At 56.2% G+C, this 27684-nt stretch overlaps 2 protein-coding genes and 1 long non-coding RNA gene across 4 annotated transcripts in view; 2 read left to right on the forward strand and 1 right to left on the reverse strand.

Moving 5' to 3' along the window:
• LOC139802169 (uncharacterized) overlaps positions 1-6129 on the reverse strand; it is a 64246-nt gene extending 58117 nt beyond the window's left edge. Inside the window, exon 1 of the long non-coding RNA XR_011728534.1 lies at positions 5938-6129. This is a non-coding gene — a long non-coding RNA (uncharacterized lncRNA). The remainder of the gene's footprint in view (positions 1-5937) is intronic.
• Positions 1-15129, forward strand: part of CFDP1 (craniofacial development protein 1) — a 68677-nt gene extending 53548 nt beyond the window's left edge. The window contains 2 exon segments of the mRNA XM_071757052.1: positions 8892-9050; positions 14356-15129. Of these exon segments, the coding sequence (XP_071613153.1) occupies positions 8892-9050; positions 14356-14446 (250 nt within the window). The 3' untranslated portion in view covers positions 14447-15129.
• A 5146-nt stretch (positions 15130-20275) lies between these two features.
• BCAR1 (BCAR1 scaffold protein, Cas family member) lies at positions 20276-27575 on the forward strand. Of its 2 annotated transcripts, XM_071757075.1 has the most exons (7): positions 20276-20408; positions 21284-21997; positions 23214-23375; positions 23591-23695; positions 24555-25703; positions 25916-26005; positions 26351-27575. In XM_071757075.1, exons 1-7 carry the CDS (start codon positions 20397-20399, stop codon positions 26864-26866), a joined length of 2748 nt encoding a protein of 915 aa, XP_071613176.1. In that variant the 5' UTR covers positions 20276-20396; the 3' UTR covers positions 26867-27575. The 2 variants fall into 2 exon arrangements, with proteins under 2 accessions (XP_071613176.1, XP_071613177.1); XM_071757076.1 differs by lacking the exon at positions 20276-20408 and having other exon boundaries at positions 21032-21997.
• Positions 27576-27684: the final 109 nt, after the last annotated feature.

The raw sequence follows: 27684 nt of genomic DNA on the forward strand, positions 1-27684 counted from the left end.
GTGTATTTACACCTGGGCTGTTCCCTAGTTTGGGGTGTGAACTAGAGCACAAGTTGGTACCACATCCGTGCTGTCCTGTTTTGGAGCAAGGTAACCCTTAGGTCTGTTTTTCCATCCCTGCTGGAATCCAGCATGAGTGGGGACATGGAGGTGAGCACAAATTATCTGTCTTGGAGGGTGCCCCAGAAAAGAAGTCAGTAAATGGGAATCCCCCCTGGCACCCTGTGGTGTGATGCTCTGCTTCACCACTCGCCCCCTTGGTTTTGCTGCTGGTAAGCTGGGACTGGCACAAAATTTTCTCTTTCCCTCCTGAAGGTGAGGTGCACTCTGCCAGAGCAAAGCAGCATTGTGCAACTTGTAAAATCCCACAGGAGCTCACTGTACTGGATTAATAACAAATCCAGCAATAAAAAACAGGAGCTGGAATGCCAGGGTGATGCCCTTCAGCAGGCTGTTGCTCACGGCTGCTGGGAAGTGGGAGTGACATGGGGTTTTTTTTCCCCTGTGACAAATCTCTGTTCCCCACTGGCTGTGTTTAGACATCAATACATCCAGCTGCACCTGTGGTGAGCTCTGCCACAGCCTGCAGTAATCCTCACCAAGGCAGCATTGCACATGCACGTAGGCTGTCACATCTTGCCTCTCCATGCTGGTGGAAATGGTGGCATCTTGGCCAGGCTTTGACTGCTGAGCTTCAGCAACCCACCTGTCCTCACCTGGCATTTTTTCTCCATCTTAAACTCTTTTCCTGAAGCTGCAGGAAGGAGAGCTGGCACTCTCACTTCTAGGGAGGTTGCAACTTCATCTTCTGTGTGTGTCTGGCATCAGAAATTCTGCTTTGTGCTGTGATCCTGGATTAATGCCTCAGCTCAGCAGAGTCAGTGCCAAAGACTTCCTACAAGTGGCAAAAAGCTGTGAACATCAGTGTCCATGTAGGGGTCTTCACTGTGAGGCTGTTTTAGGATCTCAGGATGGGGCATGGGGTGACATCAGAAACCAGAGAGCACCTGGGGCTTGGTTGAGCTCTTCAGATTTCGCAGTGCAACAGCAACCTGGGGTTAACTTGGGCTGGCAAGCCTGAACAAAAGCCCAAGAACAGTTACCTGAAACTGTTGGCTGGAGTTAAAACCTGCATTTTCTCTTTGGTTGGATGTAGTGCAGGCTGGTCCTGCTGCAGTGTGTCCAGCCAGGGGTAAGGGTACTCAGAACATTTCCACCTGGAGCTGCCAAGTGCTGCCAGCAAAGCCCTCCGTGCAGTAGATCCAAGGTTGCCTCAGTCCTTTGGCAGGATCACAGGCAGGTAATCACATTTTGCCAGTGCATTTGTGTCTCTTGCTATCTTTGAATGTAGCTGCCTTCTCTGCCAAGTGAGTTTTTGCCCCAGTCTTGGCTGCTTTTCCGTGGCAGCTTGGTGCCTGTCTCTCTTCAGAGTGTGAGGAGCTTTATGACCCTCACTTTGCAGACACAGGTTTATAACCCTGCCTCAAAGATCACTGCCACTCCCAGATTGTTTCAGGCAGGTTCTTTGGCTCAGTTCACAAATGCTTTAGGGTGTAAACACTGAGTATCTGCTACCAGCTCAGCAAGCAGAGTATGAACAGGCACCACGAGCTGAGTTGGCAGGAATTGCCCCAAACTACTCTGCCCCTGCTATCTCTTCAGCAGCATCCAGCCTGCCTTTTATCTTCATTTCCTCTCTGCTTGCTTTTTTCTTTTTCCACCTGGGTTTTAAGTGTTTGTTGTCAGGGAGGCTCTCTCGTTTTGTGTTTTTAAAGAACTGTTGTGAAAGGCAGGGCTGAGTGTGAGCTGGGCTGCTCTTTGCATCTAACTGGGTGCCTGTTTGGGAAACAGTGCTTGGGGAGGAGGGGAGAAAGAAACACAGTTGTGTTTGGCCTGGGAGATTTTTCTGTTCTCATCTGGTTATGCAGGGTAAGAGATGGGTTGAGCTAGGTGGTTTTAGGGTCTGAAGAGGAAAACCTCTTCTATTTCTGGGGAGGGTTCCTGCAAGCTGATGATACCTGGTATCGTTGTTCTGCTGCCTTCTGCTCTGTCCAGCCAGAGCACCCTGATCTGGAGGAGCAAATAGCACCTGGCTTCCCTTCCTGCCAGGAGCCCCTCTTCCTCCCCATCACTGATTTCCCTCTTCTGTTGAGGAAGATTGTCTGGGAGCAGACAGCAGAGCTGGCCCAGGAGACACCAGCCAGGTCTCTGCATCCATCTTCCTCACGCATCATCTCTGGCATCCTCACGCACGTTGTATTGTTTGAAGGATGACCCTGCCATCATGCACTGGGCAGGAATCTTCCACTTTATTGAAATTAAGGTATTTATTGGCTGCATGAGTTGCCCAGCTGTGGTTGGGTTGTATGAGAACCATTTCCTGCCCTTAAGGAAACGGCTCTGTTTCCCAACGGTTCGTGGCAGGGCTGGATCTCGCTGGTTATGAAATCTTGTGCTCTTCTTTTTGCTGAATGGCAGCAGCTCACCTGGGTGTGATGAGGCCAGAGAAGATGCCCTGCTCTGTTATCTCCACCACACAGCTGCAGGGTGTGCAGGATGCCTTGGTGGAATCAGCATCTAAAAAAATGTCCTCCTTTGTCCAGGTCTTGCAACAGCCACTCGGTCACCAGATCCTCATAGGCTCATGGGGCTGCATTTCATCAAAGGAGGGAAAATGAGCATCTCAGTTATGATTTATATACATCAGACTGTCCTCTTTAAGTGGGTTTCCTCACCCTATTTCCCCAAAACATGACATAACAGGAAGTGGGGGGGGGAGTATTGGGGTGTTAGCCCCATCAGTAACCTCCTGGTTTATGTTCTTATGAATTGAGCCCTTCTTAAAAGTACTGATAGGAAACAGAATAGGATCTTCCTTCTGCAGCATTTGTTGTTACCCACAGAGGTGGGACAAGGCAGTGCAGAAGCAGAGAAGCAGTGCAGGGTTTGTTTGTGGTCCTTGGAGCCAGCAGAGGGTTTGTGAGGTCAGGCTGGAGCTGGGGACACTGCAAGCTCCTCGGTCAGCACGTGAAGAGGTGTCCTTTGGGAACCCTTCCTTTGTTGGAGACAGGCAATGTGAACTGTCACTGCTGGTCCCTGCCTGCTTCCTGGCCATCAGCTTGAGCTTCTTTGGCCAACTGCTGCTTGCTCAGCTGCTAAATTCTCTCCGTGGGGATCTCACAAAGCTGGGAGGTGCTTTCCTTGGCGTTACACTCCAGCAGCTGTGGGATGGGCGTTGCTGATGGGAGAGGTTTGCAAAGACATCTGAGATCCACTGTGTCGAGGGATGTGTAAGGGCAAACAGGAGGAGCAGCAGCACAGGACCAGGGGGAATCTCAGCCTTTGGGTAGCAGGACTCCTCTGTAAGGATTGCAGAAGGAAATAACTGGCTTGGCAGCAACAGAGCAGCCAAAAATCCCAGTGAATCACAGGCTCAACGTGAGTCAGTGGTGTCACAGGGTTGTGGAAAAGGCACACGTCAGAGAAGGCTGTGTAAGGAGTTTGCATCCTTCACGAGGCATTCAAAGTATTCTTCCTGCTCCCAGTGTTGGTAAAGCCATGGCTGGAGCCCTTGCTTTCCCATTTTGGATGCTGCTCTTTGAGGAAGATGTGGACCAATAGCAGAGTCCAGGGAGAGCAGCAAGAGTGGTCAGAGGACTGGAAACCATGAGGAATGAGAAAGGCTTGAAAGGGCCAGGGAGTGTTTAGTCTAGGGAAGAGCAGGCTGAGCAGGGGGGAGATATGGAAAGATTTCAGAGACATAAAAGGCTGCTGTAAAAAGTACAGGAATGATTTGTTCTTAGTAGCTACTAGAAAGAAGATAAGTCATGGGCTGAACAAGGAAATGAAGTCATTGAGGAAAACTTCCATCACTGAAAGGCTGATTGGCTGGGTTTCATCAAAGGAGGGAAAATGAGCATCTCAGTTCTGATTTGTGTGCATCAGACTGTCCTCTTTAAGTGGGTTTCCTCACCCTATTTCCCCAAAACATGACGTAAGAGGAAGGGGGGGTGTGGGATTGGTGTCAGGATGAGCACCCATCTCTAGGTGGGGAGAGAGGAGCTCATCTGGCTTTGCTGGGCAGGCTGCACTACAGGACCTTTTGTTGCTGTTTTCCTATTGCTTGAGGATTACTTTGGGAAGCTTGGGATGAAGTCTTCTTTGCAGGCAAGCACACGTTTCCCAGACTCTGCTGACCTTCCTGTTACAAGGCAGCAGGGATTTCATGTGACAGCAACACTTTATCACTGGTAGAGCAGCAATTCTCCAAGGTCCTGCTGGGGCTGTGGGCTTGCTCCCAGCCATCAAGAAGCCTCGGTGTTCAGGACAGGAATGCAGAGCATTTTCACCCTGGTGGGACACCCAGGGAGCCCTTGGCTCGGGGTTTGTCCCTGGGTGCCCCCATGCTGTGCAAGGCATAGACACAGTCCTTGTCCTGAAGGTGTTAGAGGGGTGCAGGGGAACCCCCCTTTCCAGGGCAGAGCTTGCCAGCATTTGCTGGCTCAGGGGGATGATTTGGGATGTGCTTTTTAATCGTGGAAACTAAGAGCATGTCTTTGTGGCCTAAATAGGCAGTTGTCCTGATTCTCATCCCCAGGATCCATTGTGTCTTAGCAAATTACTTTCTCTCTTTTAAATGCCTTGGTGATTAAAGATGCCACAGCAGATACCCTTAATGAGTACAAAAAGGGTAATAATTCCTCTTGTTGGCACTGGATGCAATTAATCAGGCCCCTCCGCTTGCTTTTTAAACAGATGAGGCAGTTAAGGCCAAGCAAGTTTTTAATTGGACTTTAATGTCTCTCATTTACTTCATTTTGGCACAAGCTTAGGAATTCCCACCCCCAGGTTTGTTGCTGGATTTATTCAGGGTGATGAAAGACTCAGCGTGGAGCGAAGACTCAGCAGCAGAGTCAAACATGTCCTTCATGTGCCTGGCCCAGGTCTGGTCCTGCTGCATACAGCAGGGAATTGTCCATCCAGGCAGGAGCAGAGCCAGATCATCCAGCCCTGGATCTGTGTACAGATATTAGCAGGGTTTTTGGAGCAGTCATCAGCATCATAGCCTGCCTTGTTTCTGTAGTTTCCCTTGCCTTAAAGGAGCTGTTGACTTGCAAGCTAGCTGGAAGCCCTTGGTGGTGGTCTGTGTTCATAACCTGGACTCTGAAACTTCAGCCATGGGGTGAGTTGTGTCTTTTAAGGGATATTCCTGAGAGATCTAAGAGGCCTTGAGCACCATTACAGATGGAGGTGCATGACAGGAATCACCATGGGAGAAAAGAGGTGTGAAGGGAAACCTTCACCTGGCCTGTGCTCCTGCTCCCTGCTGAGGCAGCACTGCTTCTGATTCCACCTCTGCCCATGGAACCATTTTACTTTTGGTTCCCTTGATGTCCTCCTCAGTGGTCTGGGGACAGCAGGTGCCAGCATGTCCCATGTCAGCAGGGCTCAGCCTGGTTTCTGCAGGGAACATGTGAACAGGGACATGTGGCACAGCCCAGCCTGGCCAGAGAGCTCCTGTCTCATCTCAGTTCTTCCCTGCTGGCAGCCCAAGGCTCAGCCAAAAACACAGCAGTCCTGGCATGTTCAAGCTTGCTTCTGAACCTGCCTGATGCTCTGTGGGGCAGGCAAACCTCTGATACCCGGGAGAGATTCTGAAGCAGCTTCAAGTGGGTTTTCCAGGTGCGTGCTGGATCTCCTCCCACCCACGGAAGAGCTGGCAGGTACAGGGGAGCTGTGAGTGCCCCTGGACAGGTGAGGTGGCTCTTACATCATCAGGGCTCTTTGCCCCAGAAAAAATTGAGCAGACATGTAGGGACAAGGGTCAACACCCTCCATATCTGCATCCCCACTTCTCCCACTTCAAAGGCAGGCACAAGAGTAAGGGCAAGTGTGTCTGGAGAGTGAAGTGTGTGCAGAGAAATGTGTTCTTAGAACCATAGAAGGGGCTGGGTTGGAAGGGACCTCAGAGCTCATCAAGTCCAACCCTTGATCCACTCCCCCCGTGGTTCCCAGCCCATGGCACTGAGTGCCACATCCAGGCTCTTTTGAAATAGCTCCAGGGATGGAGAATCCACCCCTTCCCTGGGCAGCCTATTCCAATGCCTGATCACCCTCTCCATCAAGAAATTCTTTCTAATGTCCAACCTAAACCTCCCCTGGCACAACTTGAGACCTCTTGTGCCCTCTTGTCTTGCTGAGAGTTGCCTGGGAAAAGAGCCCAACCCCCCCCTGGCTCCAACCTCCTTTCAGGGAGTTGGAGAGAGTGATGAGGTCTCCCCTGAGCCTCCTCTTCTCCAGCCTCAACACCCCCAGCTCCCTCAGCCCTTCCTCACAGGACTTGTGCTGGATCCCTTCCCAGCCTCCTTGCTCTTCTCTGGACCTGCTCCAGCACCTCAATCTCCTTCCTGAGCTGAGGGGCCCAGAACTGGACACAGGACTCAAGCTGTGGCCTCCCCAGGGCTGAGCACAGGGGCAGAATCCCTTCCCTGGACCTGCTGGCCACGCTGTTCCTGAGCCAGCCCAGGATGCCACTGGCCTTCTTGGCCACCTGGGCACACTGCTGGCTCCTCTTCAGCTTGAATACTTCGTGTTAATTTAAAGATCTTCTGCCTGTCAGGCTGGGGGGGGAGAGGAGTGTAGCCACCTGGGTCAGCCGTAGCCCTTCTCTAGCTCTGTCTCAGAGCTTCTTTAGGTCTCATGTTAAGCCCCAAAGCCTCCCAGTGCAAGGAAAGGAGCAACCTTGCACAAGCACCAGGCTCTGCCTCCCAGGCAGCTGCTCAGCAGGGACTGCCACAGGGGATGCTTGCTCAATATTTTGTTCATTTTTGCCTTCTTGTCGTATCTCCTCTCCTCCCACTCCCTCAGAATTTGAACAGGCAGCTGATCCTGGTTTGGTGGTTGTGCAAGGCTTACATGGAGTTCTGGGTAGCCAAATGTGGGAACCAAACCTTTCCAATTTTATCTTGTGCTGAGAACGTCTTTGCACGTTTTACCCCCTTGCCCCACTTCCCTGCCACCTGCAGATCAGGATAAATAAGGGGGAATCAGGGGCCATTGTGACCATGATGTGAAGGTCTTTATCCATCTTGATGGGATGAAGGTGGCCAAAGGAGCATCCAGCTTCTTGATGGGATGAAGGTGGCCAAAGGAAGGTGGCCAAAGGAGCATCCAGTTTCTCTGTGTCCCCACAGAGTGAGGAGTGCTGGCTGCTGGTGTCTTCTCCAGTGGTGGGACTGAAAGAAATAAGAGAGCCAGGTCCTAGGGCACTATGAGGAAGGGCCAGCAGCTTTGCCCATGGGCTATGGAGCCTGTCAAGATGCCCTTAATTCAGGGTTTGTAGCCCAAACATCAGGAAGCTGCAACCCCAAGTGGCCATGGCCACCACTGTTGCACTGGGAATCTTCTGGCTGAGGCTTCCAATGATGTTATTTTCTTTATAACCATGCAACCTGCAGAATGATTTTCCTTTAGAGGCTTGCAAATTATGGAAGCATAAACCATGCTAATGATCCAACAAGGACAACTTTGGATGCATTCCCAAGAAGGAGAACAGCTGCTTGTGGGCAGGGATGTGCTTGGAGAGAAGTGATGCAGAGCAGTCTGCTCTTCTCACCTGGCTGCCTCCCCTCCCCAAATTCCTCCATCTCTCAGGAACGAGAATCATTTCCTCTCAGGGCTTCTTGCAGAGGCAAAGGCCCAGAAGACCTGAAGTTATCTCTGGAATGTGTGTAAACAGGGAGTTCAATGGGAAGCTGTTTGCCCCCCCTTCTCCTGCGGGGTTTAAGAAGGAGTTAATAGGAGTTTGTTTTACAGGTTCCTAACCCTGAGAATTGTCTTCCTGGAGGGTGACCTGGCTGACCCCAGTCCCTGTGTGTGCATTTCCCAGCTCAAAGGGGTTGATTCAGGGGGCCCTGCCACGAGGTTGGGATTTGGGTCCTCTAAGAACAAGGAGTTGAAAAAGCAAAGTGTTTTCCTGCTAGCCAGGGACCCGGAGGTGGTGTAGGATGGCAATGTATATGTTGTGTGATCTTGTCACTACCAGGATTTGCACAGTCCTTGAACAGAAATATGTAATCAGGTGGAGGATGGGGGTTACACGTGGTTCTGGTGGTCCCATCTTCAAAAAGTATTGACACGTGGGCAGGGGGACAGAGCTTTAGAATTTGTGTACAAGCTGGGACAAAATGCATTTAAGTGAGGGGCATAAAGACCTCCATCTCTTTGTCAAAAAAAAAAAATAAAAATAAATCAGATGTAAGTTTGTTATGATACGTATTTTACTAAATGAAACCAGTCTGGGCAGCAAAGTACTCTGAGATTTAGAGTAAGCTGCAGTGCCTGGAATCTAATAAAGCAATAAAGCTAGAAAAAAATCAAGTTGAAAACAGGCATGCTGCTACCAACAAAATGGTTAATTCCTAGATGTGTTGTCAGCACTGGTGACGCACTGAGGCTGGAGCCCTTCCAGAAAACCACACTTTAAATTGAAGACAAAGAAGCAGGCTTAGCATGGAGGTGATCAGTGGAACTGCTTGGCCTGGTATATACAAGGGGTCAAACTAGATGATTTAATGATCTCTTTTGGCCTCAGAGCTTTCTGTTCTCTCAGGAAGATAAATGAAAAAGCCCTTTCACAAAAAGCCAGCGTTTGAGATGTGTGTTTGAGATACCCATTTGAGCTGCTTCCAAGGGAGTGGTGGAGCAGGAGCTCAGGAAGTGTGACCTTGATGTTCTGCAGGCTGCCTGAAGTTGGTGGCCACCTGTTTAGAGGAGGTGGCTCAGCACCAAGGCCACCCCACTCTCACACGTGACGTTTCTCAGCTCTGCTTTTAATAAACTGACGCTGCCTCCCTGCTTTTAAGTAACATTTTCCCCTTTATCTCCATCAGGGTGAAGAGGCCAAGTGGCATGAGCAGCCTCCTGGGGAAGATTGGCTCCAAAAAGCAGAAGATGAGTACACTGGAGAAATCTAAACTGGACTGGGAGAGCTTCAAGGAGGAGGAGGGAATTGTGGAGGAGCTGGCGATTCATAACCGAGGGAAAGACGGGTAAGAGGGACTTTCCCAAGTTGTAATCCAACATCTCCCACAGCTTCCTGCTCCTGTAGGATCCCCTTTGCTGGTTCAGCACACCCATGGGGTTCCTTAAAGGGTACATAAAGCCAGTAGCTACTCTGGGTATCACAGGGAGACAGGTAAATCTGCAAGCACCCGTTGCTCCCTGCCAGTGACCTTGGGAGTTCTTTAAGTCCAGCTAGGGTATAATTTGGCTGTGCTTTATCTTCTCTCCTGCTAGTAGCACAGATGCAGCCTGAACTGGTCTGATGCAGCACTCCCATGAGGAAATAAAATTGCCTTTGCCCTGTTTTCTTTCTTCTTTTTTTTTTTTTTTAAAAAAAAAAAAAAAGTCTCAAATCAGGAGGTATGTTTTTTGTTCTGTTCTTCAAGTGACACTTTCCAGCTGTGTCTGTCCTCCCTCCTCCTGTGTAAAGATGTGTGCATGCCCCAAACAGTTGATGACAAGGTGTGTTAAAGATTATGGCAGCACTGGGCATTGATTATGGGCATCAAGCAATGTTCACTCCAATGAAGTTAATGGAAGTATTGTAAAAGTAAATGGCAATGCTGTAAATAAAGCAGAAAGTTAATAACATGCACTGCAGGGAAGGATAATAAGATCAGAAGCAGCATTTCCACTACAAGTGCTTTGCTAAGCCCTGGGAAAACATAACCAGCTTAGTGGACAGCTCATAAAGTCTGTTTTTATTGTAAGCTGTTCTTTTACTCTGTGGGAAGAACTCAGAGCTTCTGCATTCCAACAGACTGGATTTTATATTTCCAGTAGGTATTTTATAACTGCTGGGTTTTTTTTTTTTCAGTTTGACCTTGCACCCTTCCACAACACCCCTGCTCTGTCTGATCTGCCTGCATCCTTCACCTGACACTTGCCCTTGAACAAGCAGAACAATTCACTGGTTTTTTCCACAGTCAGTGGAGTCAGCCTGGATCAGGGTCCATCACTCTCAGATGGGTTTTACACACCCCAGCTGGGCTGGGGTGCCCTGCAGGAGGGTTTGATGGCATCTCATGCTTGTTCAGAGCTAGCACGTTGACCTTTCCTGGGCAGTGCTCCTTCCCACCCCATACAAGCAGGGCAGCTCACTCTTCATGCCTGGCAGAGCTTTCCAGAGATGCCAGTGTAATGGTCCTTGAAGGCTGAAGAAAGGATCAGCACGTGGAAAAGCTGAGCAAAGCAGAGCAGCAATTTTAAGAGCATCTGTAAGCTTGGGCAGCTTTGCATTTTGCTGCTTGTCACATCCCAGGCTAGAAAATCCACCAGGCTATTGGCAAGTGATTTTTGTCATTAAACCAGATGAGAAATGTGATGCCTTGACTTCAGACACTCCTAACAAAGCTGTTCATGGGAGTCAGGCTCATAATGGGAGGGGATCAACCACGGATCTGCTCACTGTGAAAGACACCAACCTGCAAGGTGAAGGAAGGAAGGGAGGAGCACTGATGGATGTGCCCACTCCCTTTCTGCTGCAGCCCACCTCCCAAAACCCGTTGGTGTGAAGCAAGCTGGGCCCTCAGTGAGCAGCCAGCCTGCTCCAGGGGGACAGGTCAGGCTGCCACCAGCTTCAGGTCACTGAAGGAGCTTGTTGTCCCTTCCCCAGCCAGCTCTTCTTCTTTAATAATGCAGGCTCTGCTCACCCTTCAGTGGGCAATCATTTATGCATCACTATAAAGACTTTAATGAGGGGTTGTTAACCCTTCAACCCAGGCAGGAGGGAACGGGTGCTGCCTGTGTCCCTGGTGCCAGCATGACTTAGAAACCTCTGGTCCCTGCCTGCCCTGCTGTGTAATTAAAAATGTCTGCCTGACAAGGAAAGCCACAACTTGCTCCCAGAAGCCTCTACCCAAGGCCACGTGTGCCTGCACACTACAGAGATAGTCCATGTGTGTCTTCAGAGAGGCAGGAGACTTCTTTTCCCTTATTTCTCTTCTCTGCAGTAGCCTTGCAGAATTCTCTGTTCACATCATACCTCGACCTCCTCAGCCCATCCTCAGCTGAACGAGGGGCTGTGGCATCTTTCTGGGGCTGGGGGCAGCTACCAGCCAGGCAGAGGGGGCAGTGGCTGCCTCCACCCTTGCCTCTGATTTTCTGCCCCTCATGTTGCCATCCCCAGAGGGCAATTTCTCCTTGCCCAGCAGCAGGATCCAGGCTTGTGCAGCCTGGTTGTGCCAGATCCCGAGGGCCTGTCCTGGATTTGACAGGAGGGGCTGAAGTCAGGAGCAGGGGCAGCTTTATCCCCTTTGCTGTCATCTCTTGGGTGTCCTTTATAAATGGAAAATGTGTAGCAGCCTCTGAATTAGGCCAGGTTTGTAGGGCAGGCCCACTGGGGGAGCAGCCCAGCTCTGGGTGCGGGGCCAGACTGGGTGCATCCGTGTCCTGGGTGAGTGACAGTGACTGGCAGGGGACAGGCAGCCCTCCTGAGCAGAGCCAGCCTTTTCTCCCAGAAAATTTACCTTTCTGCAGTGTGGATCACAGCTGCCCTGTTTCCATACAAGCTGATAATTTACAGGAAGGGATTGATTCAGGTAACAAAGGTTGTTTGGGCAAGCAGGAGCCACTGTTTGTGCCTCACTGGTGCACTTTGCACGGCTGTGGGGCAGCGCCCTGCTGCTGGCTGCCAACTGGAGACAGAGCTGCAGGGCTCAGGCTGCCAGCTGGAGACAGAGCTGCAGGTTTTGGGGTGCCAACCCTGAGACAGAGCTGCAGGCCTTGGGGTGCCAGTCCTGGAGACAGAGCTGGAGGTTTTGGGGTGCCAGTCCTGGAGACAGAGCTGCAGGTCTTGGGGTGCCAGCCCTGGAGTCACAGCTGCAGGTCTTGGGGTGCCAGTCCTGGAGACAGAGCTGGAGGTTTTGGGGTGCCAGTCCTGGAGACAGAGCTGCAGGTCTTGGGGTGCCAGCCCTGGAGTCAGAGCTGCAGGGCTCAGGCTGCCAGCCCTGGAGACAGAGCTGGAGGTTTTGGGGTGCCAGTCCTGGAGACAGAGCTGGAGGTCTTGGGGTGCCAGTCCTGGAGACAGAGCTGGAGGTTTTGGGATGCCAGCCCTGGAGTCACAGCTGCAGGTCTTGGGGTGCCAGTCCTGGAGACAGAGCTGGAGGTTTTGGGGTGCCAGTCCTGGAGACAGAGCTGTAGGTCTTGGGGTGCCAGTCCTGGAGACAGAGCTGTAGGTCTTGGGGTGCCAGCCCTGGAGTCAGAGCTGCAGGGCTCAGGCTGCCAGCCCTGGAGACAGAGCTGGAGGTTTTGGGGTGCCAGCCCTTCAGACCCATTGCTTCCCTCTTGGTGCCCAGCAGCACCTCCAGCCTCCCCATGCCCACATTACTTGCCATCCAGGCCTGTTCCCTGGCTGCCTGCTCCATAAATCCCAGTGTCCTCACAGGTGGTGCCTCTCTGGGTCTGCTGTGGGCCCTCTGGCACTTTCCTGGGGCTGGCCAAGGACAAGGCCATGGGGTAAGGTCATGGTTCCTCCTCCAGGCAGAGCCGCTGGCTGTGGCCGTGAGACCACATTCCTGGTTTGTGATCCGTATCCATCCCCCAGCAGCAAGTCCTTGCCTGCCCGAGAGGCACAGCAGCCATGGAGAAGGAAGAGGAGGAGGAGGAGGGCACTGACCCCTCACTGGGTCTGTAGAAGCAAGTTGTAGAAGGGCTGAAGGAGTTTCAGATTGGGGCTGTAGCTGCCCTGGCAGTCAGGGTGTCCCCAGCAGTGACCCCCGTTAGCTCTGTCCTTCCCGGCCACGGCTGTGTTTGGTCTTGAGCAGCAGAAAGGGAGGAGAGCTGCACACCCAGCAGTCTGAGACACTGACCCCCTGCAATCTGAGACACTGACCCCCTGCAATCTGAGACACTGACCCCCAGCTTCCTTCCTGCCCGTGGCCCCTGGGAGCGGATCAGCTCCTGCTGCTGGGGGTGAGGGGAAGCGGCACTCCCCTGCCCGCCTTTCCTGAGCCTCAGAGCACATCCCTCCTCTGATGGTGAGGGGCTGGGGGTCAGGAAAACACCTCCAGCACATCATCTCTGTCACACCCTGCCAGGCCCTGTCCCCTCAGAGCCAGTGGGGATGAGCTGACCCCATTGTGTCAGGCGGGAGACGGCCTCAGGCTGTGATGGGAGTGGGTGGCGGCAGAGACCTGCAGGGCTGGAATGAATTTGGGTTAACACGTTTCCAGTGATGGCTGTGGGGGCAGGAGTACCAGGGCAGGGGTGGGGGGCTGTTCAGTAGTTGTGGCACAAAGCAGAGACCTTGTCACCAAAGGCAACCCAGCCCCTGCTGCCCTAGAGGGACCACTGCTGGTGGTGGAAAGGGGCTTCAGTCTTCCCTTGCAGCCCCTTCCCACATGCTGCCAGCCACCCAGGAGCCTGGAAAACCCTCAGATCCCACCAGGCTCCTCTTCCTGGCAGCCTTCAGTCTTGTTTTCAAGCAGTTTTGCTTCTCTGGTTACTGGCAGGGAGCAACCAAACACAGCGACTGATGCATCTCCTACTGCACTGAGCATAATGACCTTGTCATGACAGCCAAGAGTTTGCCACCCTGGAACAAATGCAAAACAATTGTGATGATTCAATTACAGCTCCTGTTTTGAATTGCAATTTCACTCCCTCTGTAGGTTAATTAGTAGCACAGCCCCTGGCTATCTGTGGCAAGGGTTTGCAGTGAAGTACATTAAAATTCAGCTGCATGCCATTAATGAGCAGCGAGGTGCTTTTCCAGGCACACACGTGCTTGTCTTCCTTCCTTGCAGCGCTCAGGTGCCTCACTGAGAGAGAAGTAAACACTGGGCAGTGGTTCAGAGCTGGTCTGTGGCTGGGAAACCCCTGGCCTGCATCCCCGAGCTGCTGCAGGTTTGCTGGGTAAAGCTGTTTGCATCCCTGATGCAGTGATGGTGCCCATCACCAACTCGTGACGTGGGATGTGCTGCTCTGGTTGGGTCTGAGAGGAGCTTTACTGGGGGAGCACGGGCAGAGTCACCTGGGCAGCCTCAGAGATGCTTCTCCTGCTGAGGATCTGCCCTCAGCCCCTTCGAGCTGTGTGTGGGGTCATTTCTCAGCTGTCAGAGGAGAGCTGGAACCAGAGGCAGCTCTAGCCTATAGGCACCCTTCTCCTCAGACCTCTGCAAGGAGATACCTGGCAGGTTGCAAAGCAGTTCTGGTGTCTGCAGGAGCTGCTCAGTACAATGATCAGCTCATGGAGGGAGAAAAGGAGGGAAGCAGATGATTCCTTCTTGTCTGTTCAGGTTGGGGCAGTGCTGGCTGCTGCAGGCTCTGCTCACAGCCTCTGCCTCCCTGCAGGTACATCGAGAGGAAAGCATTCCTGGAGCGTGTGGATCACAGGCAGTTTGAAATTGAACGTGACCTCAGACTGAGCAGGATGAAGCCCTGATGTGCCAGGGGTGCCAGCGGGGGATCCTGCTCCTTTCTGTGCCTGAGCACTGGCTGGGGGCTGCCAGCCACCCCCTGACAAGCAGGCATGGAAACCATTGTCCACCCAAGACTCAGCCTGGATGCCTCAACATACAGGTTTTTCCTTTTACTGTAATAGTTTGGGGAGGGTATTTGTCAGTGGGAAGGGTTACTTTTCGGGTTAAATGGCCCAGCAGGTGACAGAAGACACCAGTGTGATTTCTGGCAGGCAGCTTTCCAAGGAGAAGTGATGGTGGCACCCATCCTTTGCCAGCCCCTGGTGCTTCTGGCAGCAGGAGGAGCCACCAAGGCTTGGGAGGGTGCTGGAACCTGAGCCTGAGGCTCAGCTGGTGTGTTTGATTGTGAGAGGAGCTTCAGGAAGGTTTCGTGGCTGCTGGGTGTGCACAAGCCATGGGATTCAGGGCTGGAGCCCTTCTCCTGCTCTGCCAGCCCTGCAGCACTCCCTGCCCCACTGCGCTCCTGCCCAGACAAAGCTGAACTGTCTGTACTTGTTTGTGGGGTCTGATGATGCTGGGGGGGGGGTTAAGGAAGGCGATGAAGAAATCCTTCCTTGTTCATGCTGACAAGAAGATGGGAGCAGCTGCAGCAGGCAGGACGGGGCCAGGATCCGAGTGTTAACGTGAATAAAATGTTCCATCCCGACCCTGTTGCATGCTGGCAGAGTGGTTTGTATGGGAAACAAAAGGTGAAGAAACTAAGGGTCAGACATCCAGGAACAAGTGATGGTGAAAATCCTTGCTCAGAGGTAGCCTTGAGAGAAACCCGAGGGTCCCTTTCCCTCTGCAGCGCCGGGGCTGGCGTTGGGATTAAATCCAGAATTGGGGGGTGATGGGGAAAGTGTAATCCTCCTGTAGCAGTGCTGCAGGAGTAAGGAAGCCCACCCGAGGCCTGGCCATGCAGGGACATTCACAAGTGGAGCTGCCTGGAAGGGAGACAGAGGTGCCTGGGTGTGGAGCGAGCAGTGGGCCAGCAGCTCCCCGTCATCCCGGCTGCTCTGCCTGCCCCAGCTCAGCACCTCCCTGTGCTAAGCCTCTGCATGTCCTCTGCCTCTGCCCTCAGGATGCTCTGGGCCTGCTCTCTAGAGCAGCCTTTGCCAGGGGGAAGGTGGCACAGGCCCTGTCCTTGCAGGTCCCGGGGTGAGCGATGCCGCCGCTGGACCTTTGGCTCATGTGTCAGCTGCTGAGTCAGCCCTTGCTCTGGTGAGATGGACAAGAACAAAACACCCCATGCTGGGGGAGCTGCAGCCTTTGGCTCCCTGTTCTGTACAGAATCAGCTGTTGGGGATGTGCTTACAGGAGCCTGAGACTGGACAGAAACAAAACAACAGGGCTGATGATGGTTTTAGCTCTCAACCAACCCTTCCCAAGCCGGTGGCTGCTTGGGTTTTGTTTGCAAAAACAACCAAAAACATCGTTGGGAGGTTTCATGGGGCAGCCCTGGGCTGACCCTTGGAGGGGCTGCAGGGTAAGGCAAGTGCTGCTCTGGTAGTGGGGCTGCTGTCCCCCCTGGGGGGCTCAGGACCATCCCTGGCCCCCTCCTTCCTCTCAGGGTACCTGTCCTGCCCTGCTTGAAAAGTCCCTCCCAGCAGGGACCCCAAGGCTTGTTTGGCAGCAGATCCTTGCTGACAGTGAGACAGAGGGGCAGGAGCTCAGCCAGGGTGCCTTAAAAGCCTTAAAGAGCTCCAGGCTGGGTGCACAGAGAGCTCTGGGCTCCAAAAGGAAAGGGGGATGGCTCTGGATGCTCACAGATGCCAAGAGTGGGACCTGGCCAGCACAGCCTCCACTGGCACACAGGTAAATTGGGAAATCAGTGATCCCTGGGTAAGGGATCTTGCCTGCCAGCCCAGCTCAACTCTCCAAAATTTCTCTGGCCTCTCTTCCCTGGATATTTTTTTTTTCCTTTTTGCCTTCCCTTCAGATGAGCAAATGTGGAAAATCTTGAAATCTTGGAAACAACCTGACCTGCTGGAAAAGTGGTGTTTACCAGCAGTGGCCAGGAGCCTCAGCTGGCCTCTCCACTGGACTCCTCAGCTCATGGCTCCGTGCCCTGCCCTGCTGGGCTCCCAGGATGCTCCCAGGATGCTCCCAGCCCTGCCAGCTCCTGGCCTGGCAAGCTGGGACGGGCTCAGTGTGACAGCCAGAAGGCAACCTCCAGCCTGGGGATGAGTCTTGGCTTCCTCCCTGTGCACTCCCAAGTGTCCCACGTTTTTGCTTGGTTGGATCATGTATTCCTCGCCTCTTTCCTGAAGATGAGGAGTGATTTATACAGTTCTCCAGAAACACAGCTTGACTGCTAAGGAAAGGCAAAAAAAAAAAAAAAAAAAAAAAAAAAAAAAAAAAAAAACCAGAAGCCCCAAACCAATCCACTTGCAATTTCCATCGCCTTCCCACAAATGGGGGTGACCCTGGAACCCCCCAGCTCTGAGCTTTCTGGGAGAAGCAAAGCTCCCAGGAGATGTGGGTCCCTCTTTTGGGACATGCCCACCTTGAGAGCCACCTTCTCTGGGTAGCACCTCCATGGGTCTGAACCCACCTACCCTTTGCTTGGGATAATTTTGTCCCTCCAAGGAGGCCCTCATGGCCTGAGCATCACCTTGCCCTGGGGAGTTCCCCCATCCCCAGCTGCCTGAAGGGGCCCCTTGTGTGGTTGGGCCCCAAACAAGGCAGGGATTGTGTCCTGTGCCCAGGCAGTCAGGGTTTCCATGGCAGGAACCCAGCTGCAGCAGACCCCAGCACTGAGCTGCTCCTCAGGGGCTGGGGAGAGGCCACAGGAATTGCAGCCAGGGAGGTAATTCCTGCATTCAAAGCTGCTTTGGCCATAAGGATGCAGGAATAAACATCCAGTTCTGAGTGTGGGAGGAATGTTCAGAGCTGGGTGCCCAGGGGTGGCATCCCGTGGGCCATCCCAGCAGCACAACAGGATCCAGAGACACCGTGGGGCAAAGTGGGGACCTGGAAGAGCTGATGCCCAGGAGGTGATGCTGAGGCATCTTCTCCAAGCTGCTGTTTCCAGACTCTGCCACCTCTTTTCCTCACAACATCCCAGCTGGCAGCACAGCAGGGTTTCTGGCTGCAGTGGTAACTGGGGTTAACGGGTAAGTGGGGTAACAGGGCTGCTCATGGTGCTCCCACCCCATCTGAGTGAGCATCCTCACACTGGTGGTGGTGCTGGTTTTGGAAGCTCCCAGCAATGAGCCCCATCCAGGGGTGAGGATCCACTCCAGCCCTTTCTGGGGATGAATGGGGAGATGAACAGAGCATCCACTGTTGGGGCAGCCCAAGCCCTGCCCTCTGCCTCAGCCTTTCTGGGGGTGAGAGGGATGCTCCACCATCCCACTCTCCAGAAAGACAAGCAGTCTCCCCCACCATCTCCTCTCCTCAGCTGAAAAACTGACCCGGCACCAGGGAAAGGCACAGGGATAAATCCTTCTTGTGATCCTGTTGGGTCCCGTGATATTACAAGCCAAGAGAAATGTCCTCATTATTTCCAGAATATTGAAGTCTAATAAATCCCGTCCTGCCTTATAGGATTTATTCTTCTGTTCATTGCTAGGAGACTCAGTCCCGTGTAATCCTATTGCTGCTCTGGGAGGTGGGAAGCACAGACCTGGCAGAGCTGCAGGCAGGTGCTGTGGGCAGGAGCAGGAAGCCCCATACAGAGCTGCTGGAGTCCCCAGGGATGGCTCCAGCCCCACTGGTGTCTCAGTGCCACCACCTTTCCTGGGACGTCCCGGAGCTGTACTCTGGTGTCGATTCACCAAAAGGCATCCTGTCCAATGGTTAAGCCAAGGGGGCATTAATGACCAATTAACATGGCATGGAACATCCTGCTCCCCTGACCTCCTGCCTCCCATCTGGGGTCCTCTGGCACCTTCCCAGGACAGGAACCAGCAATAAAAACCAGGAAAAGCTGGCACAGGAGGTGCTCTGTAGCACTGCAGCTGCCTGCCTGGTGCAGAGCTGGCCATGCCTGGCTCACCAGATGCAGGGGATTCTCCCAAAGACATGACAGAACCATGGATATGGCTGGGAATTTCACCAACGAAGGGTTTTTCCATAGCAACCGTTGCTGGAGCAACCTACATCCCCAGCAGCATCCTTCCCCAAACACCCCGAGCCAGCAGGTGTGTCACCCATGGGTACCACCCTGCCAGTTGCACCAGGGTGCTCCAGCTGCACCACCCCAGCACTGAGCATCCCTGGAATGCTCTGTTTGGATCTGTTTGGTGTGTTGTTGTCTTAGAGGTGGGAGAAGCTGAAGGGAAACCTGTTGATTTCTGTCACACACACACACACACACACAGAATGAGGTGGTACTGGAAGCAGGGGGGATGTGTGACAGCTCCCAGTGCTCTGGAGATTTTGGATCCAGAGCATCCAAATGGCTGGGAATGAACAACACAAACACACTGTGGGCTGTTGGGATGGGCTGGGGAGCTCTGATCCATCCGGGGAATGGCTCAGCCCCAGCACTGTCACTGTTGTCACCACTGCCACCAGCAAGAGGAAACCGCAACCCTCCGCCTGTTCCTGCCAGGGCAGCTGCGGTTTGCAGGCACAACCACAGCCCTTGCGGCCAGATCCCTCCTAACCACAGCCCTGCCTCAGTTTCCCCTCCCTACAGCGATGCCCAGGGTGCCTGTGGCCAAGCAGGAGACAGTGCAGGGGGGGTGGGCAGTGGTGCTGGTTCTGGGGGAGCAGGAGTAGCCCTGTGTTTTGGGGATGGAAGGGCAGTGTTTGCAGTCCAGCCCCAACTCCACTGCCACACGCTGGTGTGGCCCGAAGGCAACCCCTGGGGACAGCACAGCTGAGGGGAAGTCCCGTGGTGGGGGACAGGCACCGGAGGCAGCTGAACGGGCAAAGAAAGGCACTGCCTGGCCTGCCTGGCAAGTGCTGCTTGCTCACAGCCCTGCAGCTCCATCACTGCCTCCAGCATTGCTGCTTCCCTCACTGACACCTCCCTCACTGTCTCTGGTGCTGCCTCCATCATCACCACCTCCATCATCTTCACCTCCATCTTCTTCACCTCCATCATCTTCACCTCCATCTTCTTCACCTCCATCATCACCATCTTCACCTCCATCTTCTTCACCTCCATCTTCTTCACCTCCATCATCTTCACTCCACCATCACCATCATCACCATCTTCATCATCTTCACCTCCATCATCTTCACCTCCATCTTCTTCACCTCCATCTTCTTCACCTCCATCATCTTCACTCCACCATCACCATCATCACCATCTTCATCATCTTCACCTCCATCATCACCATCTTCATCATCACCATCTTCATCATCACCATCTTCATCACCTTCACCTCCATCATCATCTTCATCATCTTCACCCTCATCACCATCTTCATCATCTTCACCTCCATCATCACCATCTTCATCATCACCACCTCCACCATCACCACCTCCATCCCTGCCCACTTGCACTGCCCAGTGCTGCCAGGCTCCCGCACACACCCGTGGGCACCCGTGGGACACGTGGCCGAGCTGTCGGGACAGGCCGTGCAGACGGTGCGTGGCTGTTGTGGTGTGCAAAGCGTGTCACAGTGTGCCACGTGTGCCGTGGGGTGCCGCGTGTCCCGCGTGTGCCATGCGGTGCCACGTGTGCCATGCCGTGCCGTTCCGTGCCGACCCCTTGCACACCTGTCACACCCCTTGCACACCCGTCCCGTCCGGTCCCGCCCCGCCCCCCGCTGCCGCTGCCGGTGCCGCTGCCCCCGGCCCCGCCCCCCGCCCAGGCCCCGCCCCCGCCCCGTCCCCCCGCGCTCCCGCCGCTATAATGATCCCTACGGCGCCGCCGCCGCCCGCGCTCCGCCCGCCCGCCCCGCCGCCCCCGGCCCGGCCCCGGCCCTGGCCCCCGGCCCCCCGCTGCTAGGGCCGGAGCGGCCCCGCGGGAAGATGAACTACCTGGTGAGCGGGGACGGCGGGGGGAAGGGACGGGCGGGGAGGGCGGTAACGGATGGCGGGGGAGCCCCGGCCTTGCCCCGGCGAGGGAGAGGGGGAGGAGGCTTCCCCCCGAGCCCCGGGAGGGCCCCCGGAGCGGCCGAACCCCACGCTGTGACCTTGGCCTGGCTCGGCTTGGCCACGCTTCTGCCCGGCGGGAAGACCCGGGAGAACTCCCCGGGGAGACCCCGCCGCGGCCACCGGGAGCCCTGGGCCTCGGCTGCCCGGCCAGGCGGGGCGGGCGGCGGCAGCAGCGGGTGGCCGAAGCCTCCCTGCCCGGTCAGCCGTGGGGAGGTGTGAGAGCGGGAGGGTCCGGTTCCTCCCGTGCCGGGGGGCGGCGGGAGCTCCTGGCAGGCTGCGGCCTGTTCCCCCGCCGCCACGGCACCGGTGAGCGGGGGCCGGAGAGCCGCGGCCGGGGCCCGCGGGCGGCGGGGAACAGCGCCTGTCCTTCGCGGGGATACCGCGGCTGCGGGGACAGCCACTGCCACCGGCAGGAAGGGGCCAAGGTCCAGCGGCGGCCGGCGCGGGGATGGCCCCGGCCCCGGCTCGGGCTGACTCACCGCCCTGGCACTTCCTCCCTCCCCGGCGGCGGCGGGAAGGGGAGGGAAAGGCAGAGGAGGTCCCCCCGAAACCGGGGAGGCGGAAGGGCCCGGCCCCTTCCTAGCACCACCTCCGGGAAGGATGGGTTGAACTCCAACGGGGACGGGAAAAAGCGGCTGGAGCGGGGAAGATCCAGCTGGTGGGAGCCGATCGGCCGGCGGGGTTTGGATGGTCCTGGCGGGATGCCCACCCCCCGGCCGGCGGGGCCCGGCTCACCGCCCCGGCCCGGGGCTCCGTTGCAGAACGTGTTGGCCAAGGCGCTGTACGACAACGTGGCCGAGTCCCCGGACGAGCTCTCCTTCCGCAAGGGCGACATCATGACGGTGCTGGAGCGCAACACCCAAGGACTGGACGGCTGGTGGCTCTGCTCGCTCCATGGCCGGCAGGGCATTGTCCCCGGGAATCGCCTCAAGATCCTGGTGGGGATGTACGACAAAAAACAACAGCAACAGCAGCAGCAGCAGCAACAACAGCAGCAAACGCCCGGGCCGGTGCAGGGGCAGGCTCTGCCGCAGCCGCCGGTGCCCCAGCCGGCTTTGCCTTACCACCACCCGGGGGGCTACACCCCGCTGTCCCCCGCCTCGCAGTACACACCCATGCACCCTTCTTATGGCCCCCAAGGGGACAACATCTACCTGATGCCGGTCCCCAGCAAGGCACAGCAGGGTCTCTACCCGGGCTCAGCCCCGACCGGACAGTTTCCTCCTGCCCCAGCTAAGCAGCTGCCTGCCTACCCGAAGCAGATGCTTCCCCACGCCTCCTCCAGCCCTGGCCAGGACATCTATCAGGTGCCCCCCTCCATGGGTCAAGCGGCTGAGGCATACCCTGGGGGCTCTGCTACCCCCCCACAGGACGTCTACCAGGTTCCTCCTTCGGCCAGTCAAGCTCAAGACATCTACCAGGTGCCCCCGTCCTTGGACATGAGGAGCTGGGAAGGCCACAAGCCCCAGGGAAAGGTAGGATGATGGGCGGCCTGGGAGGGGGTTGCAGCATGGTTGTGGGGTGCTCTGTGGTCTTTGGTAGTGAGTAGGTGCCAGAGCTGCAGGGCTTTGGCTCACCACTGTCTCTTGGAGTGGGAAGTCTTTGTGTCTGTCACAGGGAGGGGGTGCCTGTTTATCTTTGCCCCCAGGAGTGGGCACGCTGAGGGGGACCCTGTGGTGACTGAGGTGTGGGAAACCCAGCTTGGGGCTGGCGTTTGGTGCTTGGGACTTCTTGGTTTCTTGTGAGCTCTGCTGGTGTCACTGAGGGCACAGCAGCTCTGCCTGGGGTGGGCACGGGGTGCTTGGAACACCAGAACTGCTCTGAGATGCCCCTTGGCCAGACCCAGTTATGGGTTATGACCCTTGGCCAGACCAGTAACTCCAGTTATGGGGGCAGCTGTGGTACCCAGCACAGTGCTGAGATGTTTTCTCCCTCCTGGGAAACACGGGAGACAAGAGCAGGTAGACAGCATCCTGCCCACGCCAGGGAGCCTGCCAGCACTTACCAGTTGGCTTTGCCCGTGAGCCAAGGGTGAGCCACCAATTTGTCCCCAACACTGGGATCCTGGTGTGGTGGCTCTGGCTCTTCCCCTTTCCCTGGCACACGTGCAGGGCCGGCGGGTTTCGGCATCGCGTTTTCCGGGAAGCCTTCCCTGACTCATGGCCCTGGGAAGCAACCGGTGAAGGGGGGTGGGTTGAGAACGCTGCCAAATCACAACCAGGGCACCGGAAGCATCCCGAAAGGGAGGACCTGCGCAGTGCCACGCTTATTTGCCACGCTCGTGTCCCCCGTGGCACGGCAAGGTGGGCACCGAGACGCGGGCAGGGATCCACCGACTCCCGGAGGCGTTGGCAGATCCCTGCCCGCGACACGGTGCCCCTGAACTGGTCGTTCCCTTTGGCACACCAGGGCTGTACCAAGTGGGCTTTGTCTCTCGTCGAGGCTGGCTGCTATAAATAACTGGTGATATCATCTCCCGTCCCCAGCGTCACCGGCAGGAACCGTGCAAGCCCAGCCAGGGAGCGCCCTCCCGTGGGCACTGGTTTGGCCGGTACCGGACAGCCTGGGATGGGATTTGTTGTTATCTGTCCTTTTTCTCCTTCCTCACGGCTGGGTTTTAGGGTTAGGGAAGTGACGAGGCTGGGGGGTTGCTTCAGGGGTGCTCATCTTGTTCCTGTCTCCTCCTGCCAGGTTCTGGTGCCCACCCGCATGGGACAGATGTACGTCTACGACTCCCCCAAGGGCGAGCAGGATGAGTACGATTTCCCTCGCCACCTCCTCTCTGCTGGCTCACAGGAGATTTATGATGTGCCACCAGTCCGAGGAGGGGTCCCAAGCCAGTTCAGCCAGGAGGTGAGGCTGGGAAGGGGGTTGAGGGTGAGTAGGGAGTGTCACCGACTCCACTGGCACAGTCTGATATCCAAACATGGGCAAATTACACCCAAAGCTGAGCATGTTGTGGGTCTAGGCTGCTTCTGGCGCATTCACCCTTCCCAGGTGGTCCCTGGGAGAAGGTGGGTGCCCATGCCATCCCTGACACACCATCCTATGTTCCCCTTGCTCTGCAGGTCTATGATACCCCTCCCATGGCAGTGAAGGGTCCTAACGGGCAGGACCCAGGGCAGGAGATCTACGATGTGCCCCCCAGCGTGGAGAAGAACCTGCACCAAACTGTAAGTTCTGCTGGGAGGCTCCCAGCTTCTCCATCTATGACAGACACTTTTGGGAACAGTGCATGGGATCAGTCCTTCACTGAAGCAGCCTCTTCGGGGATGCGATGACATTCCTGGCACTGGAGGCCTTCAAGCTGCACGGGGACAGGGTATTGGGTGATCTTATTTAGGGGATGATGTGGGACCAGATGATCTCGAGGTCCCTTCCAACCAGGGCTGCTCTGGGATGTTGTGATTCCAGCCCCATAGTGGGGGTGGGAAGCTGAGGTTCTTTGAGAGGGCTGAAGCCTGCCAGCCTGGGAGCTGGACACCCTCTCTGGTGTCGTGGGGCTGGCACTGGTGTGTCCATGCCTGAACCGGGGTGAGTGTCATAGAATCATAGAATGGGCTGGGTTGGAAGGGACCTCAGAGCTCATCAAGTCCAACCCTTGATCCACTCCCCCCGTGGTTCCCAGCCCATGGCACTGAGTGCCACATCCAGGCTCTTTTGAAATATCTCCAGGGATGGAGAATCCACCCCTTCCCTGGGCAGCCCATTCCAATGGCTGATCACCCTCTCAGTAAAGAAATTCTTTCTCATGTCCAACCTAAACCTCCCCTGGCACAACTTGAGACCTCTTGTGCCCTCTTGTCTTGCTGAGAGTTGCCTGGGAAAAGAGCCCAACCCCCCCCTGGCTCCAACCTCCTTTCAGTGAGTTGGAGAGAGTGATGAGGTCTCCCCTGAGCCTCCTCTTCTCCAGCCTCAACGCCCCCAGCTCCCTCAGCCCTTCCTCACAGGACTTGTGCTGGATCCCTTCACCAGCCCAGTTGCCCTAGTCCCAGTGTCCCAGCAATGCTGACTGTGCCACTGCCCTTGCAGGTGTACGACATCCCCCCCTCAGTGAGCAAGGATGTTCCTGATGGCCCGGCACGGGAGGAGACCTACGACGTGCCCCCTGCCTTCTCCAAGCAGAAAGCCTTTGACCCCTCCCGCCACCCTCTCGTCCTGGCCCAGCAGGAGCCCTACTTGCCCGAGGACGTCTACGACGTGCCCCCCGTGGCTGGGAAAGGTGCCTCCGAGCCGCTGCTCTCCCATGAGATCTATGATGTTCCACCCAGCCTCAAGAAGCTGGGGGGGTTGGCCTTTCCCTCCCAGGAGGTGTACGACGTGCCCCGGGACCTGCACGCCCCGGGCAAGGGTTCCCTGGACACGGAGGGCGAGTACATCTACGATGTCCCACCTCAAGTGGACCGCGAGACCAAGGGTGCCGACACCAAACGCCTCTCGGCGTCCAGCACGGGCAGCACCCGCAGCAACATCTCCACCTCCTCGCTGGATGTGGTGCCCGTGAAGGAGCAGGCCAAGGGAGCCGGCAAGGAGTTCTCCTTGGACTTGGATGCCGCCATGGAGACGCTGGCCAAGCTCCAGCACAGCATCAGTGGTGCTGTCTCCTACCTCATGTCCTTCATTGGCGCCAACTGGCGCAGCCCCGAGCACATGGAGGCCAACGCCGCCAACATCCGTGGCGCAGCCGAGGGGGTCCAGGCGGCCCTTCGGGACCTGCTGGAGTTTGCCCGGGGGGCGGTGGGCAACGCTGCCCAGGCCTCTGACCGCTCCCTCTACACCAAGCTCAGCAAGCAGCTGCAGAAGATGGAGGAGGTCTACCAAGCCCTGGCACGGCACGGCCAAGCCCTGGATGCTTGTCACTGGGCCCCAAGCGCTCTGGCCAGCAGCAAGCCAGGCACGGATGACTTGGAGAACTTTGTCATGCACTCGCGTGGCATCCCCGATGACACCAAGCAGTTGGCCTCCTTCCTGCATGGCAACGCCTCCCTCCTCTTCAAACGGACAAAGCCGGTGGGGGAGAGCGGTGGCCATGGTCCCCCTCACCCCTCTGACAAGGCCAGCAGCATCCAGTCACGGCCCCTGCCCTCCCCACCCAAGTTGCTGGCCCAGGAGTCGCCCGACGCACCCTACGAGAACAACGAGAGTGGCTGGATGGAGGATTATGACTATGTCCATCTCCAGGTGGGCATGCACTGGGGGGGCTGCTCCCCACGGGTGGGTTTTGTGCCATCGGGCAGCACTGACTGCGTGCGGTGGTGCTTCTGCCACCCGTGCCTTGCTTTTTTTGCCCTCTGGCTCGAGGACACAGAGGGGTGTCGTGGGGCAGGCAGAGGTTCACTCCCAGCAAGGCTGGTGTCTCTAACCACCGTGTCATGCCCCTTCCTTCTTTGCAGGGCAAGGAGGAGTTTGAGAAGACACAGAAGGAGCTGCTGGAGAAAGGGAACATCATCCGGCAGGGCAAGGACCAGCTGGAACACCAGCAGGTAACGGAGCCAGGGTGCGTGGGCGGGCACTCTGGGGCAGGCAGGGGACTTTGGGCCACAATCCCTTGTCCCACAGCTGCCATTCAGGACCACAGCCCCCTCTTGAGTGGCTGTCCCTGTGACTGGGTTCTGGTTCGCCTCTTGTGCCCGTGGAGAGGGGCCTTGGCACTGTGCTCCTGGAGAGGAGCCTGGCATGGCTGTCCTGGCACTGGCACTGTCCATTGCTGCTTTCCTTGGGGCGTGGCTGTCACCTGGGGCCAGTGGCCATGGCCATCCACGCTTGTGGCTCTGGGGAGGGGGCTCTGGCTCAGTGTCCCTCCTGCCTCAAGCCCATCTTTCCCACAGCTGAAGCAGTTTGAGCGCCTGGAGCAGGAGGTGACACGTCCCATTGACAACGACCTCTCCAACTGGAGCCCCCCCCAGCACTACAGCCCGGCACGGGGTGGTGGGGCCTTGTGTCCCGCCGACCGCCAGCTCCTCCTCTTCTACCTGGAGCAGTGTGAGGCCAACCTCACCACCCTCACCAACGCCGTCGACGCCTTCTTCACCGCTGTCAGCACCAACCAACCCCCCAAGATCTTCGTGGCCCACAGCAAGTTTGTCATCCTCAGTGCCCACAAGCTCGTCTTCATCGGGGACACGCTGTCCCGCCAGGCCAAGGCCCAGGACGTCCAGCACAAGGTCATGCACTACAGCAACCTCCTCTGTGAGATGCTCAAGGAGATCGTGGTGACCACCAAGGCAGCCGCCCTCCACTACCCTTCCCCCACTGCCTCCAAGGACATGATGGAACGTGTCAAGGACCTCGCCAACAGCACGCAGCAGTTCAGGATGGTGCTGGGCCAGCTGGCAGCTATGTGATGGCCCCAGGGGCTGCTGTCCCCTCCCCACAGTCCCCACTCTGTCCCCAGACATGCATCCCTCTCCGTGAAAGCCCTCTCTGCCCAGTGTAAGCGGACATGTACATAGAGACTCCCACGCTTGCCAGGGTCCTGGGGCTCTGCTGGTAGAGGGGTGAGGGGCTGCAGCCATCATATCCTTTCCTCTTCTTCCTCCCTCCAGCAAGAGGATTGGTTTCAGAGCCATGGCCATGATGAAGCAAAGCTGGGAGGTGGATTCGTGCCCACTCCCTTCCTGCTGTCCTCCCTGTACCAGAGGCCATGGGGCCCTGTCTCTGTTGAATCAAAATGGATACATCTCTCAATTTTGGGTGATGCTCTGGCTGTTCCCCTCTTGGGCTGGGCTCCTGAGCCACCTCAAGTGGCCAGGGGATTGTAATAGAGTGAAAGCCACCCCTCACAGTGGGGCAGGAAAGGGTTGTGTCATCCCTCTGTGTGCTGGAGGCTGTGGATGAGGGTCCCCAGGCAGGGCAGGGGTGCTGGGAGCAGGAGGAGCCTGATCTGTGCATTCTCGTGTCTCTGGTTTTGCTACTGGACCAGCTGTAACAGATAAGTGAACTGAAATTGGTGCCTTTGGAACACGGGGAAAGCTTCCGCTGGTTCCCGGAGCGTTGCAGCCCCCTGAAATTCAGCCCCTGCTCCCCTACAGCATAAAGATTGACCTAGAACCACCCCCTCCCCTGCCTGCTCCTGGGTGTCTGTGCATGCATGCTGGGGGGAGGGAGGGACTGGGGGGTGTCTTCTCCTAGAAGACCTCATCAGCTGTGGAAGCTGTAGGTG

Source organism: Heliangelus exortis, chromosome 13 (assembly GCF_036169615.1).
Source record: "Heliangelus exortis chromosome 13, bHelExo1.hap1, whole genome shotgun sequence".
NCBI classification, from domain to species: domain Eukaryota; kingdom Metazoa; phylum Chordata; class Aves; order Apodiformes; family Trochilidae; genus Heliangelus; species Heliangelus exortis.

Excerpts from the sequence above, each read along its gene's own strand:
- BCAR1 (XM_071757076.1), top strand. The coding sequence starts at position 21,224 with ATGCCCACCCCCCGGCCGGCGGGGCCCGGCTCACCGCCCCGGCCCGGG. Across the intron at positions 23,376-23,590 it reads CAAGCCAGTTCAGCCAGGAG|GTCTATGATACCCCTCCCAT; the intron begins GTGAGGCTGGGA and ends CTTGCTCTGCAG. Across the intron at positions 26,006-26,350 it reads ACCAGCTGGAACACCAGCAG|CTGAAGCAGTTTGAGCGCCT; the intron begins GTAACGGAGCCA and ends TCTTTCCCACAG.